Below are 17,583 nucleotides of genomic sequence, written 5' to 3' on the forward strand. Positions count from 1 at the left end.
TCCTGAGGAAAAAATAAAACTTAATTCCAATAAATTCCAGTTATATAAGAATATGGGCAATTACACTATTGAAGAAATCTGTGACAGAGAGTAGGCACTAGAAAATATCTATGAAATATGATTCTCATTCATAGAGCTTTCTGAACTGCAGAACACCCACTGGGCAAAATCAGCTGCAGATTGGTCTTTCTATATCATGGAAATAATAGAAAATGAGACTGGAGGGGAGTGTGAGTGGCTATCTAACCTCCGTGCTAAGGCAGATGAGTAATAGCTGAAAATTTCTGGCAGACTAGCACAGCCCATACAATGTGATAAACGTGTTTTGGGGTCTTTGCTTCTCTGTTTGGTTGTTTCTAATTTATCTCTTAGTAGGACAGAAAAATGTGTTCCCAACTGTATGCAAAACTGTGTTTTTAAAACAGCCCACACCAGCGAAACACACACAGCTTAATTTCCTTCCATATTTATTTAATCATAAACCAAAATAAAATTGAAATTCAAATTTTGATGAGTCCAAAAGTTGATTCAGAGAAAAAGGAATTCAATTGATTAAACTTTTCTCACCAGACGTTCCACGTGTCAGGATTTTGGAAAAAAAAAGAAAAAAAAACCTGCGATTTTTGTTTTGTTTTGTTTTTTTCTGCAGCACCTTTTCAGTCTCATGGACGGGAGCAGAAGGTATGAGAGGAAAGCAGCAGTCGTCACTGCCCTTTGCGTTTTGAAGGAAACTTTCTGCAGTGAAGAGAACATCCACGCCAACAAACTCTGTCATTCACGGAATGCGTTCCTGCTATGTGTGGCATGTGTATCTGTCCTCAAATGTATTCACGCAGATCAAAATGTTCCGCATTGTAGTATCTGCATTCAACAGATGGAGCATTTGTCCGTTATCTGAGTAAAAGACAGTAAAAAAAAAGAAGTAAAAGCAGTAGCTTGATGGAGGCTGATGCGAGCCTTCAGCATTACATTTATACACACAGACGTCAAAGATTACCCTGCCCGACCCTCCACTTCTGATCACTGCTGTGGTTTTTACGCCTCGGGAGCAGAGACGTAGAAGACAGCAGAGCCCTGTGTGCGGAGGGCGTGAGATGAGGAAACAGGGGACCCCTCTCCCCCTCCCGCAGCAGTGCGCGCCCACTCCGCCCCCCCTGCGAGCTGCCTCCCGCCCCCCGTGCCCTGCGTGTTTTCCGTGGTCTTGAGCTCTGGGTACTGTTCACGGATTCAGCTCTTTGCCGATCATTTAAGGAAAGGTATTCATTGTAAAAATCAACCGGGAAAGTGCATGTTAGGAGTAATGTCTCTCAGGAGCGCTTGCTCTCCTGAAACCCTAGCTGCAGGCTTCTGGCAAGCTTTCTTACCAAGTAATAGGAAGTCTCGCCCTGCCGGGTGTCAGAATTATCTTCTGCATCTATGAAAAATCTCTGCCGTGTGACTTTCCAGTTATCTTTCTCCATCTCTCTCTCACACACAGACTTCTCTATGTATTCTTTTTTCCCTGTTACTCGTGCCCAATGTAACCCTCTGCCCATGCCTAGTTACACCATGCCCCATGGCACACACTCCCCTGCCCACCCCCTGTTTAACACCCCTGCCCATGCCCGCTGTGTCGTGCTCTCCCCGGTTTTGCCCTCGCTGCAGGGAAAGCTAAGACAGATCACAAACAAAGCGCATCAGACGGTGGCCGCAAGAGGACCGCGGGCATAGCGCGCGTCAGGGGTCCCACCAGCGGCGGTAACTTTGTTTTTAATAATACTAATACTAATGATATTTTATTTCGGGGCTTTTCCAAATCAGAGGATAACTTCCCTTCGGGAAAAGCCGGTTCCAGCCGCCCCCCGCGGCGATAAGTGAGAGTTAGCGGCGCGTCCCCCGGGGCTCCGCATGCGTCAGGCGGTGAGTGGCGTCGGCGCTGGGGGGAGCGGAGAGGCGGGGAAGGGGCAGCGGGAGAGATGGGTTGGGGGGGGCATGAGGGGTGTGGAGGAGGGAGGGAGCTTCATCAGGAGGCGATGTCGGCATCGCCGTGACATCACCCCGCGGCTTATATAGTTGGAAAAGGGTCTGGGTGCCCCGTCTGGTGCCTGCATCCGCCCCGCCAGCCCGTGTGCAAGAGGACTCGGAGCGGAGCGGCGCTGCTCTGTCTGTCGGTCGGTCTTTCGGTCTGTCTGTCTGTCTCTTTTTCTCTCTCTTCGTCTCTCCCCAGGATTTATGGACTTTACTTTCTAGAGGGCGGCGCGGCAAGGATGAGAACCCAGCTGGTGTGTGTCATGCTGCTGGCCTTGGCCTCCTGCAGCTTCTGCTCAGGTAAGCGCCCCGCATCGCCCTCCGACGACCCCCGGCCGACGCCCACTGACCCGCTCCGCGGCCTCCAGAGGGACTTGGGGAAGGGAGATGAAGTCAGCTCGGGCTGCAGCGGTTGTGCCCTCTAGGCGCCACGGAGCTGGCCTTGATAACCGGCTCTGGTCAGCATCGCTTTTTTATATACCTGTCATACTTTCTCTCTTCAGCTACACCATTCCTCCTCACAGCATCTCTACTATGGGTAGGCTAGACATGGGAAATATAAGTCAATGTAGACCATCTGCTCGCTTATGTCGGTTCATTTGCCATTTACTGAATACCATGCATTTCCAAACTGCCCTAGAAATTATAATTTCAGCAATCATATAAATAGCTGCCATAATCCAATCCAACTATATATGCACTTTAGTCAACTTCTAGAGACAGAAATACAATTTTCATGTTCTGTAGAAAAGAATGCTAGCAACTGATCTGAAACTATGACAAAAATGATGAATCAGATGCAGAGTGCACAATAGGAAGGTTAGTATAAATGTGTTTCTAATCTCAGAGCAATTGCTTTAGAAAGCTGAAAAAAAAAGAGAACTATACATTAAGACACATTGCCTGCTCCTTTGGAAAATAACACAGCTAAGAGTGTGTCATTTATGCCCTGACTTTATAATCAAAAATAGGTATGGTGGAGATTAAACAGGTGCACACACAGAGATATGAAACAGAATGGGCTTCAAAATCCCATTTTAACTAACTTGCAAATTACTTTTTTTTTTTTTTTTAACACCATGAAATTTAAGGAGTAAATTTACAATACATTAGGTCTTTCAGCTTCAGTGTTCAGGAGGACTCTAAATTCCTAATTCTCACATTAGATGAAAGTTTGAAATTTGTATTCCCCTGCAAAATAAAAGTGTAACACACATAATACCTACATTTTATCACAATTTAAACAATCATTCTGTGTATTGTAGAGAACTGGTGATTTTAGTGACAAGACTTAATAGTAATTATTTTCTGCCCACATGTTTAAAGCTTTTTCAGCAAATTTTTGACCAGTATTTTCATTGAGACAGTTTCAAATTCAGCTGTTTGTAGAACCTGCATGAAAGCCCACAAAAGTAAAAAAAAAAAAAAACAAACAAAAAAACCCCAAAACAACCCACATAAACCCATAAAAAACCCAGGCAAAATTAAAATAGCCTTATAAAAACACCCAGAAGCAAAATTGTAGGTGTAACTGGCATAGTGGTTTATTTGGTTAAAAATGAAATTTTATATTCAAGTAAGAAATGCCATAGAGAAGGTTGTGTGGAAGGGCCAAATCAATTTTGACAAATATTGATAGTTATGTCATAAAGAAAAAGGTAATACATTTTAATTTTCTTTTGAAAATGTTTGCCATTAGGGGAGTGTGTAACTGTAAAATGTAACTATTCCTGTAGAACATGATATATTAATAGAAGCTGTATTTCTTATCAATAACAAGTTAATCAAGAGGACATCAAACTCTGTCTTTCCCTCTGATATGAACAATAACATGTAACCAGACTTTTTATACATTTATCTCTGAGAGTCTTGAGAGTCTGCTCTTTTTATACCTTTACTCCTTATCTGTCTCTTTTACTCCTGAATTGCCAGAATGTGTTTCCTTCTCCTCCTCCAAGCTCTGCTTTATTCTTCACTCGAGCAGTCTTGACCAGCTTCTTAAAAAATGTCTTCCAGAGTTCTTTTCTCAACCAAAATGTTTTTAGATACTTATCTACCACATCTGCAGCTGTCTTCCTACCTTGATGGTGTGTTGAAGGTACCTTCCATCCTCTATGGAACATAAAAAAACAGGTGTTAAGCAGACCAGTATTTTCATTGTCCTCAGCTGAGATATGACCCAGGACACCATAAATCACAATGCTGTCACAGTTTGACACCATTCAACAGGAGCTGCTGCTACCACTAGTTGAAATTCATCTGAGGTGACCTTGTGCTGCCAGCAGAACTTTGGCTAATGGTAAAGCAGTTAAGAGATTAGGTAATGCTGACAACCAGCAGTGCTGAAAGGGTTGAAAGGCATTAAGGTGGAGATTAGTTGCTAATGGCTTGCTATAATACTGATATACAAACCAGCCTTATTTAATGTTTTAAATAACAGCTTCAGTGTAAAAAGTAAAAGTGAATGAATGTGGTGTGCTAGATGCAACCCTGAACAGGAGTATCACTACAGAAGATCAGCATAATGCCCAGAAGTTTTTGATGATCTAAATAATGCGAAGCAGTGCAACAGTACAAAATGCAATAGCTTTTTGGGAGGGAGCAGAAGTAACCTATTTAATTTTCTGTTTAACAAAAGCACAGTGATTAAAATGTCTAAGGAGATGAAAGACTTGACCTTCTTTTTCTTTTTTTTTTATGAGACGCTCAATTTTTTTCAACCATGAAAAAAAAAGTAAAAAAATGTATAAGGGAGCTACTTCCTGTAGCTAATGGTAAGCGTTAAGGTAGTTAAGTAATAATACTTCTGATCCAAGCTGTATTATGCTTTGCTGTCTTCAGATCACAGCAGATACAAAGGAGGGCCACTCTGATGAGCTAGGGAACACAGTGCTATTACAAAAGAGGAGAACAGGTGAGCGTTTAGTAGCCCTGTGCATAGCTGTTCAGTGAGGTATTTATGGGTTTTCCAGGGAATGTTTTTTTTTTCCTAAAAGGCAGAATGATCTTGTATTTATCTGGTAATCACTGCATAAGCACACCCTAAAAATCTGAGTGAGAAAGGGCTGTGATTGCTCTCAAAAAATACATGAGTTGCGTAAATATTACAGTTAGAAAAACATCACTCATAGTGAAGGAAGTTATATACAAACCATTACTAAATTTGTAATTAGAAATAAATTAGGCTTAAAATTAGAAGAAGGCGAATAATAACTGAAACTTTGGAAGAATTCCCCAAAGAAGAAACATCGTGGTGGTAAGATTAAGATTGATCATGGTTGGTTTTTAAGAGCAAAATGATGGTTGGCTTTCTGTGCTATCAGAATGAAGGCATAGGCAGAATCTATCCAATGATTCTGTGGATTTAAACTTAAACAGGGGAAGTTCAGGTTAGGTATAAGAAGTTCTTTATTGTGAGGGTTGTAAGGCACTGTAATAGGTTGCCCAAAGAAGTGATAAATGCTCCATCCCTGGCAGTGTTCAAGGCCAGGCTGGAAAAAGACTTGGGTAACATAATCTAGGGTGAGGCATCCCTGCCTGCGGTGGGGTTGTAACTAGATGATCTTAGGGTCCTTTCCAACCCTAATCATTCTATGATTCTGTGACGTCTATGAATATGGAATAGATTATAATTTAGTTTGGTTTAAAATGTAAGTGTATCTTTTGGCTTTGGACTGCTGATATTCCAGGAAAGCTAAAAGCCATGTAGAACTCTGTTTCGTCTGAAGCCTTAACTGATTTGTTTATATATTATCTTTGCGCTGTGATTATTTCCGCATTTTCAAGGCCAAATCTTCCTTGTGATTCTGTATAGCACAAAGCAGAAAAGTTTGTGGTTGTTTTTCACTTTCTAAAGCAATTGTAACCCTATTCATTAAATCACAGGTCTTGCAAGTCTGCTGAGCTATTAAATGTCAATTAAACTAGTGAAGAAAATCTGAAGTCAGAATACTTTCTTTGGTGTATGCATTGTCAAAAGCTTGTATCACAAACTGATGAAGCTCAATTCCCTCATATCAGTAAAAATATTTTTAATTTAATCAACAATAATTGAGACTAAATCCTGGACTGTAATCACAACTGTCATTCACATAAATACTTAGCTGCTACTTAAGTAGATATTATTTGAAAATAAATAGCCAAAATCTTCAAAGTAAATAGAGGTGACAAATAGCAATTATGAAACCCATACTGAGTTTTGAATGAAGCATATTGCAGCAGTTTTGTTTACTGAAAGGGCTGCACTGAAGAGAGATTACTGAATGGATTAATTCACTTTAATAAGCTTGATCATGCTTTAAAAAGGTAGTGAGTATTCATTTTATCATAGTGTCATTGCTACCTTAAGACTCCTTACAGTAGATCGTTTTGCTGTGTTTTCATCTAAAATGTTTGTTCATTTGTTTGGGTTTTATTCAGTTGTTTTTCAAAACTAAGTGATATATCTAAATTCTGTATGCTAATTTGAAATGTTCATGATTTATGATGAAATAATAAACATATGTTTCTGGTTTATTCCCAGATTCAGAAGAGGAAATGAAAGCGTTAGAAGCAGATTTATTGACCAGTATGTACACATCAAAGGTAATTGTTTTTCCTCTGACAGGTAGAGAGCAAATGAATTTCGTTACAAACACAGAAGTCTCTGCACAAAGTAATAACCTATGGTCTAGACCAAAAAGTTCAGTGCTAGACATTACTTTGGTGCAAGATTTTCTCCAGTTCAAAGGAAATTTAAAGGTGTTGATGTGACACACTAAAAGTGCTCCTCACTTCTAACACTGGTGCTTTCATTAAACTGTCAAAACTGTGTTATGTGCAGAGATGTAAATCTGTTGGAGGAAATGTGTTTCCAATAACATTATGTGTGATGAAAGCTAACTTAACCTTGCATCAAATCTGTGCTATTTTTATGCAGAATATTTCCTATATACATATAAAATTAAGACAGTCATAAAGCAAAAACTGTTAATACTTATGCTGATTTTGGTTTAAGAATTTAATCACAGTGTTAGCCCAGGGACCTGACTATGAAAATATTAATCTGATAAATGGCATTTCCTTGAGAAGTCCCCAACTGTGGGCAGTGTACATGTTATTTAATAGAAATAGACAAAAATTCAGTTCCAATCTCATACTGACAAGGTGAAGCAGTGAGTGTTGCACATATCTGTTGAACAGGCTGATAGACAAACACAGTGTTGTTTTCCACAAATGATCTAAGGTATATATAGTCTAATATTTCTTCAGCAACATATTAAGGAGCAAACACCAAAACAAGTGCCATGATGTTAAGTTTGAATGCTTTATTCCTTTGTTCTAATGGTGTTTGAGTTAAATTCAAAGGAAAATAAAATGAGAAATTAAATTTTTTTCCCTAAAAATTTCGTAAGTCAATGACTAGTTGAATGTTAAGAACAAAACCTGCTTGAAGACTTCCATATTTACTGTATTTGCTTATATGTGAGCTTTTTCACAGGATTCTTTGAATAGACTAGAATAAGACTCTAAGAGAATTATAAGGCCAGAAAACACATTGGTTTTGTCTGGTCTGACAGTTCTTAGGTTCCCATGTTCCTTACTGGCATGGTAATTAACCTTAGATGCTAAATAAACCTGTTTGCCACTTGCTCCTTTAAAGTACAGAAAGATTAATAGATATTCTTTTCTTGAGACAAATATAAATTTAGAAGGCTGACAAATGTAGTTCTTTCTCTGTGTGGCAAAACATAGTATGCCTTGGAGGAAACCCTATGGCTATTGGTATTTCTGTTACTGACTTCAGTAGAACTGTGAATTTAGTCTCCACTTCCATCTTTTCCTCTCTCTCAGCACAGAGCACAGTCTCAGGTAACTAAAAATGCACAAAGTGCACCAGCTGATAATGTAGTGGTGTTTGTGATAATATTCTTCTATGTTGTTTTACACTGTGTAGGTTGCTACTCAATTTTTTTGTGGTATATACCGTAAGTCACGTGACACCTGAAGTTGAAATAAGCAGTGGGTGCATGGTGGAGACACTGCTTTAATTCTACATTCTACTTCTTAAATCACCACCTAGAATTCATTAGTTTGCTGTATATTGTCTCTTGACATCAAAGTAAGGCATGGTGGAACCACTAAAAAGTGTACGTAAGTGCTTTCTACAAAAGGGATACCATTATTCCATTCATTACTGAAATGACAAGTTCCTTTTTTTTTTCTGTGTTCAGTGCTAGCTTTTACCCCTCATTAGAACAAAAGTATGGTATCTCACAAAATGTATGTGAGAGACAAATTTGTTGATATATGTAATAACTGTCTTGTACTGTGCCTGAGATCTGGTTCCAGTTGGGGGCAATTACTGTTGAATTACATGAAACATCTTTGACACTGACTTAGTAATAAGCAGCAAGGAAGATTCAAACAATTTAAATAACATTAAGATGGGGAAAGGGGGAAAGAGAGAAAAAAAGAAACAAAAATTGTTTATGAAAGCTCAGATCTAAAAAAGCTGCAAAGCGGATTATTACTTGTGGTTGTAGTATTTGACAGAAAAAATCTTAAGTGGGGACTTCTGAAGTATAATATCAAAACTACAGCTAGAGTTTAAGCACACACCTTTTGCAGCTTTCAGGAGTCCGTCCAATATTATCGAAAAAGTTACCATATGCTTTTGACCTCACAGACAGCTGTTCAGTGTCTAGTGGCCTTTTCAAACTTCTCTTTAAAGTCATATTCATGCTGAATCTCTTTCCAACTTTAAAGTAGCATGTCCGGGCTTATTACAACCTGTCTTCAACGTTTGTCCCTGCCCATGGCAGGGGGGTTGGAACTAGATGATCTTAAGGTCCTTTCCAACCCTAACTATTCTATGATTCTATGATTTAATACAGCTTATTACCCTTCCCTGTTGTTAAATCTCAAAGAAGATACAGGGATAAAACAGGGATAAAACTCTTCGTATTTTCTCTAAGATAAAAACCAAAGATGCATTTGGAAGATCTGGCAAGACAACACAACCTGAAGTACCATGTATATGCAGTTATCTGCTCTTTCTATTTTGTATCAAATAAATAGCTCTATTTCCAGCTTTGTAAATGCTTGCCTGAAACCACCACTTCCATGAGGAATGTCCCAGGCACAAACAAGGCTGGGAACAAAACTGAGATGATATTAGGTGGGGAGTGGGGGGCGGGGGGGGGGGGGGGTGGTGGTGGTGGGAGAGAGAGAGAGAAGGAAAAAAAAAGTTGTTTCTTTGAACAATATATCATCACTAGAATAAAATTTTAGATCCTCTGAGCTTCTTATTGTTCTAGGATGCCTGTTGCTGACTGTATGTGCCCAGAGAGTTTTGCCTTGTTGTCAGAGGCAGATGAGATTACAGCTGCATAGGAGTTACTGACTTCCTAACTCAGTCATCATATAATTCATTATGTTTGCAGACAGTATACACCATAGAAGAACTGTTGTAAGACAACTCAATACCATATTTGCTTAAGGATAGAAAATATTTTTATTATGGTTACATGCTGAACAAAATTAAACTACTATTCCAAAAAGGAACCATAGAGATACTTCATTACCTTGGGTTTTACTTAGTTATGAATAGGTTTTCCATCTGCTTTCACTAGATAAAGACAAGAATATAAAAGGCAGAGAATGAAGCTTTCCTTTTTTGGTGGGGGAAAAAGCCCCAAAACAAACATTTGACTGGTATGCATTATAACATAAGAAGTTATCTTAAGCAAACTTTCAGGGGTATCATTTAATGAGAAATGGAAAGAGATTCTCTAATCTTTCATAGGACAAGCCTGTAGTCAAAGCAGGAAATATTCTCAAGCTCATTTCAGTTTCTTAGATGATTTGAAATTATCTTTCAAGTTATATGAGACATGGGAAACCATATATCTGAGTTTTATTTCAGAAGCATGTTCAACAATGGAAATGCATATATCATATTCATTTTGGCATTAATAACTTTTAAATTCTGATTCATACTGCAGTCTCTTTTGTTCCTTCAGATCATTCCCAAATCTTTTTCAAGATAATCTTAAAAAAAATCAGTTCTGTCTTGGCAGATATGGATTGCTTGATCTGTTGTGTAGGTGTTTTCCAAAACATGTCTTGAGCAACTGTAGTTGGTATTCCTTAGACCTGTATTAAGAATATATCACACATTGGAAATGTAACTGAACATTTGGATTATGGTCATCTTAAACTGCATTTTCACGTATTCCTTTGGGATAAGGGCCTCAAGGATTTCCAATTATCTATAAAACAAAGCTGTCTGATTGTAACGCTTGCTGTAATAGTGGAGTGAGAAAGTATCATGGCTGCTTGTTCAGTGATTGGACATGACCTGGAGAGCTCCATGTTTAGTTAAAAAATATTTCACTCTTGGCTGAAGTTCTTAATGCTTTATAGACTCATTCTGTGAGCTGGCAGCAGTGTAAGTCAGAAGCAGGTGTACTCAAGAATATTTTGGGCTGATACATGTGTGGTGTTAATGGGAATTAGACTCCCTTAACAAACAAATAGACTTGCAGACAGAACTGCAAAGTTTTTTCTCCTAATCTAATAAACAGCAGCTAAGACCAGTTTCACCTGATGAAGCCTGCTGTTTAAGTATTTTACTAACATACAGAAGAAAGTTCATTTAAATATAGACATGCACCAGGCTAACGTAAAGTAGTAACTTTAGATCAAAAAGATGCTATAAATAATGCAAGAAGACATAACAGATTTCATTATCCTTTCGTCTTCTGTTCCCATCCACTGGAATATTTTTTAATTTTTATTTTTTTTTTTTTAACTGAGAACTCTCACTTGATCATGTAGCACTGCCCCTAGGTTTTATTCTTCACTGCAATGTAGCTATTGTAGTGCTAGCTCCCATTTCTATAGAAAACCCAGGAAAGAAAAGTGCACTGGAAAAGTCTCCTCATTTCTTACAACAGAAAGATCCATATTTTTATATTTCACAGATATTTTAAAACAGAACAAAGAGAATTCTGACATTCCAGTGGATGCTTGCTCCTTTTGCGGGTTTAATGTCTGTGAATTAAACTAGATGATCCATAAAGAGGTTAATTTTTATTTTGAATCTATCACATCTTTTCAAATAATTCAATAGACTAATTAGGGCACCTAGATGGGACAACAGATGAGCTCAAAGTAAAAACACAGAACCAATTTCAAGCTTCTGAATCAGATCAGAGATTTGATTTCTTCTTAGCCTCAAAACAAAACAATTTTTTTCTTAATTTTTTAAATTTTTTTATTATTTTTTTTCACTCTGAGACTTGTCAGAAATCTAAAAACGCAAAGTGGTTTTATTAAAGGGCTAAATTATTCTGATTTTGAAAAGCATGCATATATCAGCTGTATATTGGAGTAATAGTTATGGCCAAAAGGGATTTTTTTTGTAACTAATGCTGATAGTGATGCCAACTTTTCTTGTTTTCTTCTTCACTCCTCTCCATTTTCTTTCTATTCCCTAAAAAATAGTAAAGTGTGGTGAATATAGATGCCCTTTTGTTAGGAAGGTGTTTTAAAGAAACAACTAACATTCATTAAGTAAGCACTGCATCCTCACTTTTAATTAATGCATTAGTATATAAAAGGCAATGTCTTTGTTAATATAATACCTATATTTAACTTTGTATAGCCAGGAAAAGAAGCAATTACATTTCATTTCATGGATAAAACATAATCCTAATGTGCACAGCATGGAAGCCCTTGCCGGTAATAAATACGAATTTGCTATTTGACATTTGGGTTCACTATGTCATTAGTTCTAGTTTAAGAAAACTTATACTAAAAGTAATATAATCTGAAAGAAATAATTAGTAGTGGGAAAACCAAGAAAGTAGCAAAAGCATAAAAAGCAGCAAAAGAGGTAGAAATTAGATTTTTACTTACTTTTTTCTATTGATAATCAAAACTAAGGAAGACTGTTGCCACAACTGCTTGGAAAGAACAGTGAAAGGTAAAAATTATTTTCTTCAACATTTTTAAAAGGATTTAAAAGTTAAATGTCTTCCCAATAATGGAATATACTGGAGCAAGTAAATTTGAGACAAACCATGGTGAAATTCCTCTATATCTGTAACATTTCTAAATGAGGTCTGTTTAGGTAGAACACCTAAACACATTTGGTCTGAGTTTTTCAGTTCAGTTACCAAATCAGGAATACATTGTTTACACAGCTCTCTTTCATCTTTTCTTTATCTTCATCTAAACCCATAGACCTTTGATTCACATCTTCCAGACTCATGTTTCTCCAGTATCCAAAACTCTGGGGCTTACAGATGCTATGACTTCAGACATAGCCTGATCAGACAGCTTGCCCTGAAGCAGGGACTCCATTCCTTTTATCAGGGAATTTTGAAGTTACTGGTATTTGTTCTGAACTGGGGAGGAGCATCTACTTCACCACAGGCATCCACCTTGGATGCTAGTACTGGGAATTTATCCTATGGATTTGACTCATTCATTGTTCTTGTTTACGCCTGTGAATTTATATTATATTAATTTCCATCTGTGTTTTTGTTTGCACCTGTGCAGAATGTCTATGAAATGCTGCCATTCTGGTTTGGTAGCAGTTTAGTTTTTCATCATGTATATCTACCTGGGGGGTAAGGCTGCAGGGAAGCAGACTTGGTGTATTTAATAAATGAGTTGCCCTAATTTCAGCACTCTCTAATTATTGTCTAAAATTTGAGCAGGCGAAAAATACTTCAGACACACAAGCTTGTTCCTACCAAAATGTTTGATTGTTGCATATTATTAACAAAAAGCAAAACAAAAAATTGCAACACATTAAATAGTAGGTATTTGTATTTCCAGATTAACAGAGCAAAACTTCCTTACTGGAAAATGACCCTGCTAAATGTCTGCAATCTTGTCAACAACATAAACAACCAAGTGGGGGATACAGTAGAGGTAGATGAAGAGGATCTCGTTTCAGGAAGACAGTTTCCTGCTGCTCTGGATGGCTTCAGCTTGGAAGCAATGCTGACAGTATATCAGCTTCAAAAAGTTTGCCACAGCAGAACCTTTCAGCACTGGGAGGTAAAACAAACTGTCACAAATGCATGTTTCAGCTGGTGTTAAACTCTTATGTTCACTTTGTAATGATATTTTTAAAACCCATACCCATGTGATACCCATCATATTGCTTGAGCTTTTCTTCCATTTTTTATATTCTCTAATACCTCTAATATGCCTCTTATTGAAAGATATGTGAATTAATGTAGTTTCTGATGAGTTGAGTGTCTGTTTTTTATATTGACCCATGGATAAATGAGAGCTATTCTCAACTATGTATCTTCCCCACTCTTTGAAGCCATTCCAAGGAACAAAACAAACACATGAAAGTGAGATGTATGCCAGAACACAAAAGTAATATCTGTTTAACAGACATGAAGTTACTGCAGATTTACTGAGGCAGAGTTTCTGAAAACACTTTTAACGCCCTAAGGCAAACTGGATTCAAAATGCATGGACACATGCCCACGTATACATGTAATTTTACCAGGCAGTCTAGGCTTACTATTGCTAGGAAACCAGCAAGGGAACTCTTGATTTTTGCTTCCCCACACCTAAGGGCAACCCTGGAAGTTGGCAATGTGATTGTATAATGATTGCTGTTCTTAAACAGTGGTTACTTATAGCCCATTTGTGATACTTACCTTAGTGCAATGATCATACAGATGTGCACTGGGCACAATCCACTTCTGTTATTATATATTACACTAAAAGCTGCTTTTCAGAGTGAAAAGAGTTATTCTTATGTCACTACCCACTTTCCAGTAAACCCAGTTTCTTCAGCTATTGCAGGTTCATGGACAATCTGGCTGAATCTTGATCCTCTTTTATTTGTGAATCACAGCTCTGTATTTCCAGGCTTATTCTTAGTCCTTCATACTAGCTCCAGTGGTCCATATGAAAGACTAGAACACCTTTGAGAAACAGAGTTTTCTGAGGATTCTCTTCATCTCGTTCTTTATCGCTGAAAAGGAGCTATCACAGAACTCACTATATGCATATATGCACTAACCCATATGACATAATCACAGTTTTTTACTTTGCAGTTGCATCACCTCTTCTGGTGGTTGGGAATAATCACTCCTAACAGTACTGCATGTAAAATTAAAAAAATATTCCTCTCTCAGCTTAAGCAGTGCAGAGGTTTATAAGACACACTAAAAGAAGCGATAGAGCCAGAGGGAGAAGGCTTGAAGAAGGCTTGAAATGAACAATTTATGTAATGAAAGAAGTTCTTGTGATGTTATTCATCCAGGACTGACTCCAAAGTCTGTTGCAACCACGAGAGTCTTTCAGTTCATTTAAATAGAATTTAGGTGAGCACTCATTCATCAAGTAATTGAGTGACAGTTTGATTGCTTAGGGAAATACCGGGGTAAGTACAAAAACGATTTTAGTCTAATGCCTTTCAGCCAGGACTGTACTTGACCATGGAAGAACATGGTGAGAAAATGGATGAAAACAGATAAAGCAATGAGGAATCTGAGCAAAATACTTCAAAAAACTCCAAGTAAAACTCAAATTACAGTTATTTAAGGAATTCTGATAAAATATTGGCTTTTTTTGTGCTTTATTTAATTTCTTATTTATTACATGTTTTGATTTTTTAGCGGTAGGAAGTTGCAGATAAAAATATTGCTCAAAAGCTGAAACCAACTAGCAGTGGGTGTTTTAGGAGGTGTTTGGCCTAAATGAGTGATTATGGAGTGACAATCATTAGGAAGTTTTCAGTCAATTTGACTGAAACATAACAGGTTTTCTCTTGGGGCAAAACCAATGATCTTGTTCCTTTTAACAGAATTTAATTACCACATCCAAAGGATTCAGCTCATCTTTAGTGTGATCCTAGTTTTGTGTCTTAATTATTTTTTTTTTAATCTGCAGCTGCTGTAGTAAAGATTTTTCTTGGTGTCAGGTGTTAAAATAAAGTTTTATAAAATTTCTAGGAATTCATAATCTTCATCACCAAAAAAAGCTGATAATATTGCATCTCTTCTTGCATCCTACAGTTACTTCAGCAAGATGCTTTTGATCTAGACAACTCAAGCCAAGACAAGGAAATAATGAAAAGAAAAAATCCCTATATTCTGAAACGGCAGCTACATGTGAACAAAGCTAGAAGACCATACATACTCAAGAGAAGTTCATATTACTGACGCAGCAGAAGAAAACAATGTATATTTAGTTTCTAGGTTACTGTGTGTTATAGTTATCTTATTTAAATCTAAAATCATACTTGTGTGGAAATATATTATAGAAAATCATTAGGTTGATAACATAACTGTGTCTTTTTTGCAATTGTTGTTTTGATTGTGATTTTTTCCTACTTGAGATTTATTGGACCGATACATTTGCAAATAAATTAGTTTCTAAGCATGACATATTGTACAAAACTGAGATTTCAATGTATTTCCAACAATATTGTAGTCTTTTCCTATTTTATAAAGCACATCAACATAAACCAAGTAAAATTGATACTGTTCATAAACCCTATTGAGAATCTTACCATTTCCTAATGCAACACCTCAAATATGTATACACTTGAAAATTTTTATATAATATACTAGTCAGAATTAGCACAATATTTTATATATTGGCCAGTTGAATTTATTAGGGATTAGGTAGAAGGAAGGAACCAAATATTATCATCTAACTATTAAATGGCAGTTTTAAAATTCATGTTCTAAATACCCTGCATGTAAATAAATTTTCATTTTTTGGATCTTAACTTGCCACTGAATATTCATAATTTAAGAAAACAATACATAAATGAGACTTTAACAAAATATGCTAGTGAGAACAAACCCTGCTTTAGAGTCTTGTGTATCACTGACTAAATATGAAAAGAGTTTATTAAATCAGTAAAAAAATTTATGGTGTTTGCCTAATAAATGAATGCTCAGGAAAAAAAAATAAAGAAAAAAAAATAAAAAAGCTTATTCATGCTCCTGTGCTGTCACTGTTAAGATACTAAACTGGTTATATGGGAAACTTGGGAGAGATATTTAAAAGTGGAATTAAAATTAAAACATCTTTAACTACTTACAATTAAAAGGAATTTCCTTTCCCTCCCCCTCCATATTTGTAATAAAACCAGGCAGTGTCAGGGGTTAAAGGCAGTCTTGGAAGCTGATGGAAAGGGAAGCTTCCAGAATGGAAAAATTTGTTTTCAAGCCATGAGGAATCAAGTGTCACCCGAAACACATTTTCCATCTCTGTGTCTGTGATGTGTACATAAAACTCAGAATCTCAATGATCCAGGTTCCAGTGTTGAAGAAAACAGCCTGAAAGAACTGGGGGTTACAACAGTGAAAATAGAGGGATAGTCTAAGACACACAAAGCCTGGATGCTCGAACCAGGAGGCAAAAAATGTCAGACATCGCTTTTGAAAACCTACCTATTTTCTGTTTGAGGTATTTTTTTCAAAGCAATGGTGTTCCAACAGATTGTCAGAAAACAAAACAAAACAAAAAAGTAAAACAAAACCAAAGCAACCACTCAGAAAATTTCCACATCCTCTCACAGGTCAGGTTTTCTGTCAATTATTATTAAACATATACAGGAATATGCATAGAAAAAACATACCTATACCAGTGGTTATACCAGCTCTGTTACATGAGTTAGATGTTGTTGGGTTTTTGTACAGTAAAAAGTATTTTTACTATATGAGAGCTAATTATATTTTCTCACTGCAAATGTTTATCAGTTTATTTCTTCAATAGCCACTAAATGCATGTGCTCACAGGATATAACTGAGCATATACTAATAACTGTAATAATAATTATAACTTGAGTACAGCAAAGCGCTTAAACATATTTGGTCTCAATGTTTAGATGTTTAATGTGCTTAAGGGTTTTACTTAAATAAGGTTCCAGTAGATTCATACCCATTATCTTTTTATGAAACCGTCATAGAATTAGACTGGAGACACAGTATGCTCTCAAGTGCCTAAGAAACATCTCTCCAGCAAACCTACTAGCTCCCTAGTCCGGTTATGAACACTTTAAATTCTAAATTACCTGTTGGTCTGAAATAACAAAGCAGAATAGAGTTTATCCCAAAATTCACTGCTAACAATATAAAAGGAAGAAAGGAAAGAAACTTCAGATCATGATTTCATAGGGAACATGAAAGAGTAAGACAAACATAAATGGATTGCCATGATATTTTTCTCTTATGTTCAGTTTAAGAGCATGAGAATTAAAAAAGAAAAATAAAATAGGGTAAGGTAATGTGGTTGATATCTGATAGAGAATGTTAAAATTTTCAAAAACAAACCCACCCTTTCATGTTTTGCTTTGTACATGATTTAGATATTCAGGGTGATGGCAGAGGACCTCAAATAATGATGGGTAGCTGTTCTACCCTCATGTAATGCTCCACCTGCAAATGAGGTTTATACTGTCACTGTGCAGTTGTTCCTTGCAGTGCAGAGTTAGCAGTCTAGCCAGACAGACTGGCTGACAATGGCTTAAAATAACCCATTTGCTTTCAGCACAAGGTGAATCCACAGGGTCAGCTACTATGTGTCACTGGAGGGGGT

At 37.0% G+C, this 17,583-nt stretch overlaps 1 protein-coding gene across 2 annotated transcripts; it reads left to right on the forward strand.

Annotated features, from left to right (window-relative positions):
• The first annotated feature begins 1,994 nt into the window (after positions 1-1,994).
• Positions 1,995-15,986, forward strand: NTS (neurotensin). Of its 2 annotated transcripts, XM_031047933.2 has the most exons (5): positions 1,995-2,150; positions 2,230-2,307; positions 6,530-6,591; positions 12,838-13,062; positions 15,048-15,986. In XM_031047933.2, the coding sequence occupies exons 2-5, from the start codon at positions 2,247-2,249 to the stop codon at positions 15,192-15,194; spliced, it is 495 nt and encodes a 164-aa protein (XP_030903793.1). In that variant the 5' UTR covers positions 1,995-2,150; positions 2,230-2,246; the 3' UTR covers positions 15,195-15,986. The 2 variants fall into 2 exon arrangements, with proteins under 2 accessions (XP_030903793.1, XP_030903792.1); XM_031047932.2 differs by lacking the exons at positions 1,995-2,150; positions 2,230-2,307 and adding an exon at positions 4,816-4,921.
• The last annotated feature ends 1,597 nt before the right edge of the window (positions 15,987-17,583 follow it).

This window comes from Melopsittacus undulatus, chromosome 5 (genome assembly GCF_012275295.1).
Source record: "Melopsittacus undulatus isolate bMelUnd1 chromosome 5, bMelUnd1.mat.Z, whole genome shotgun sequence".
NCBI lineage: Eukaryota > Metazoa > Chordata > Aves > Psittaciformes > Psittaculidae > Melopsittacus > Melopsittacus undulatus.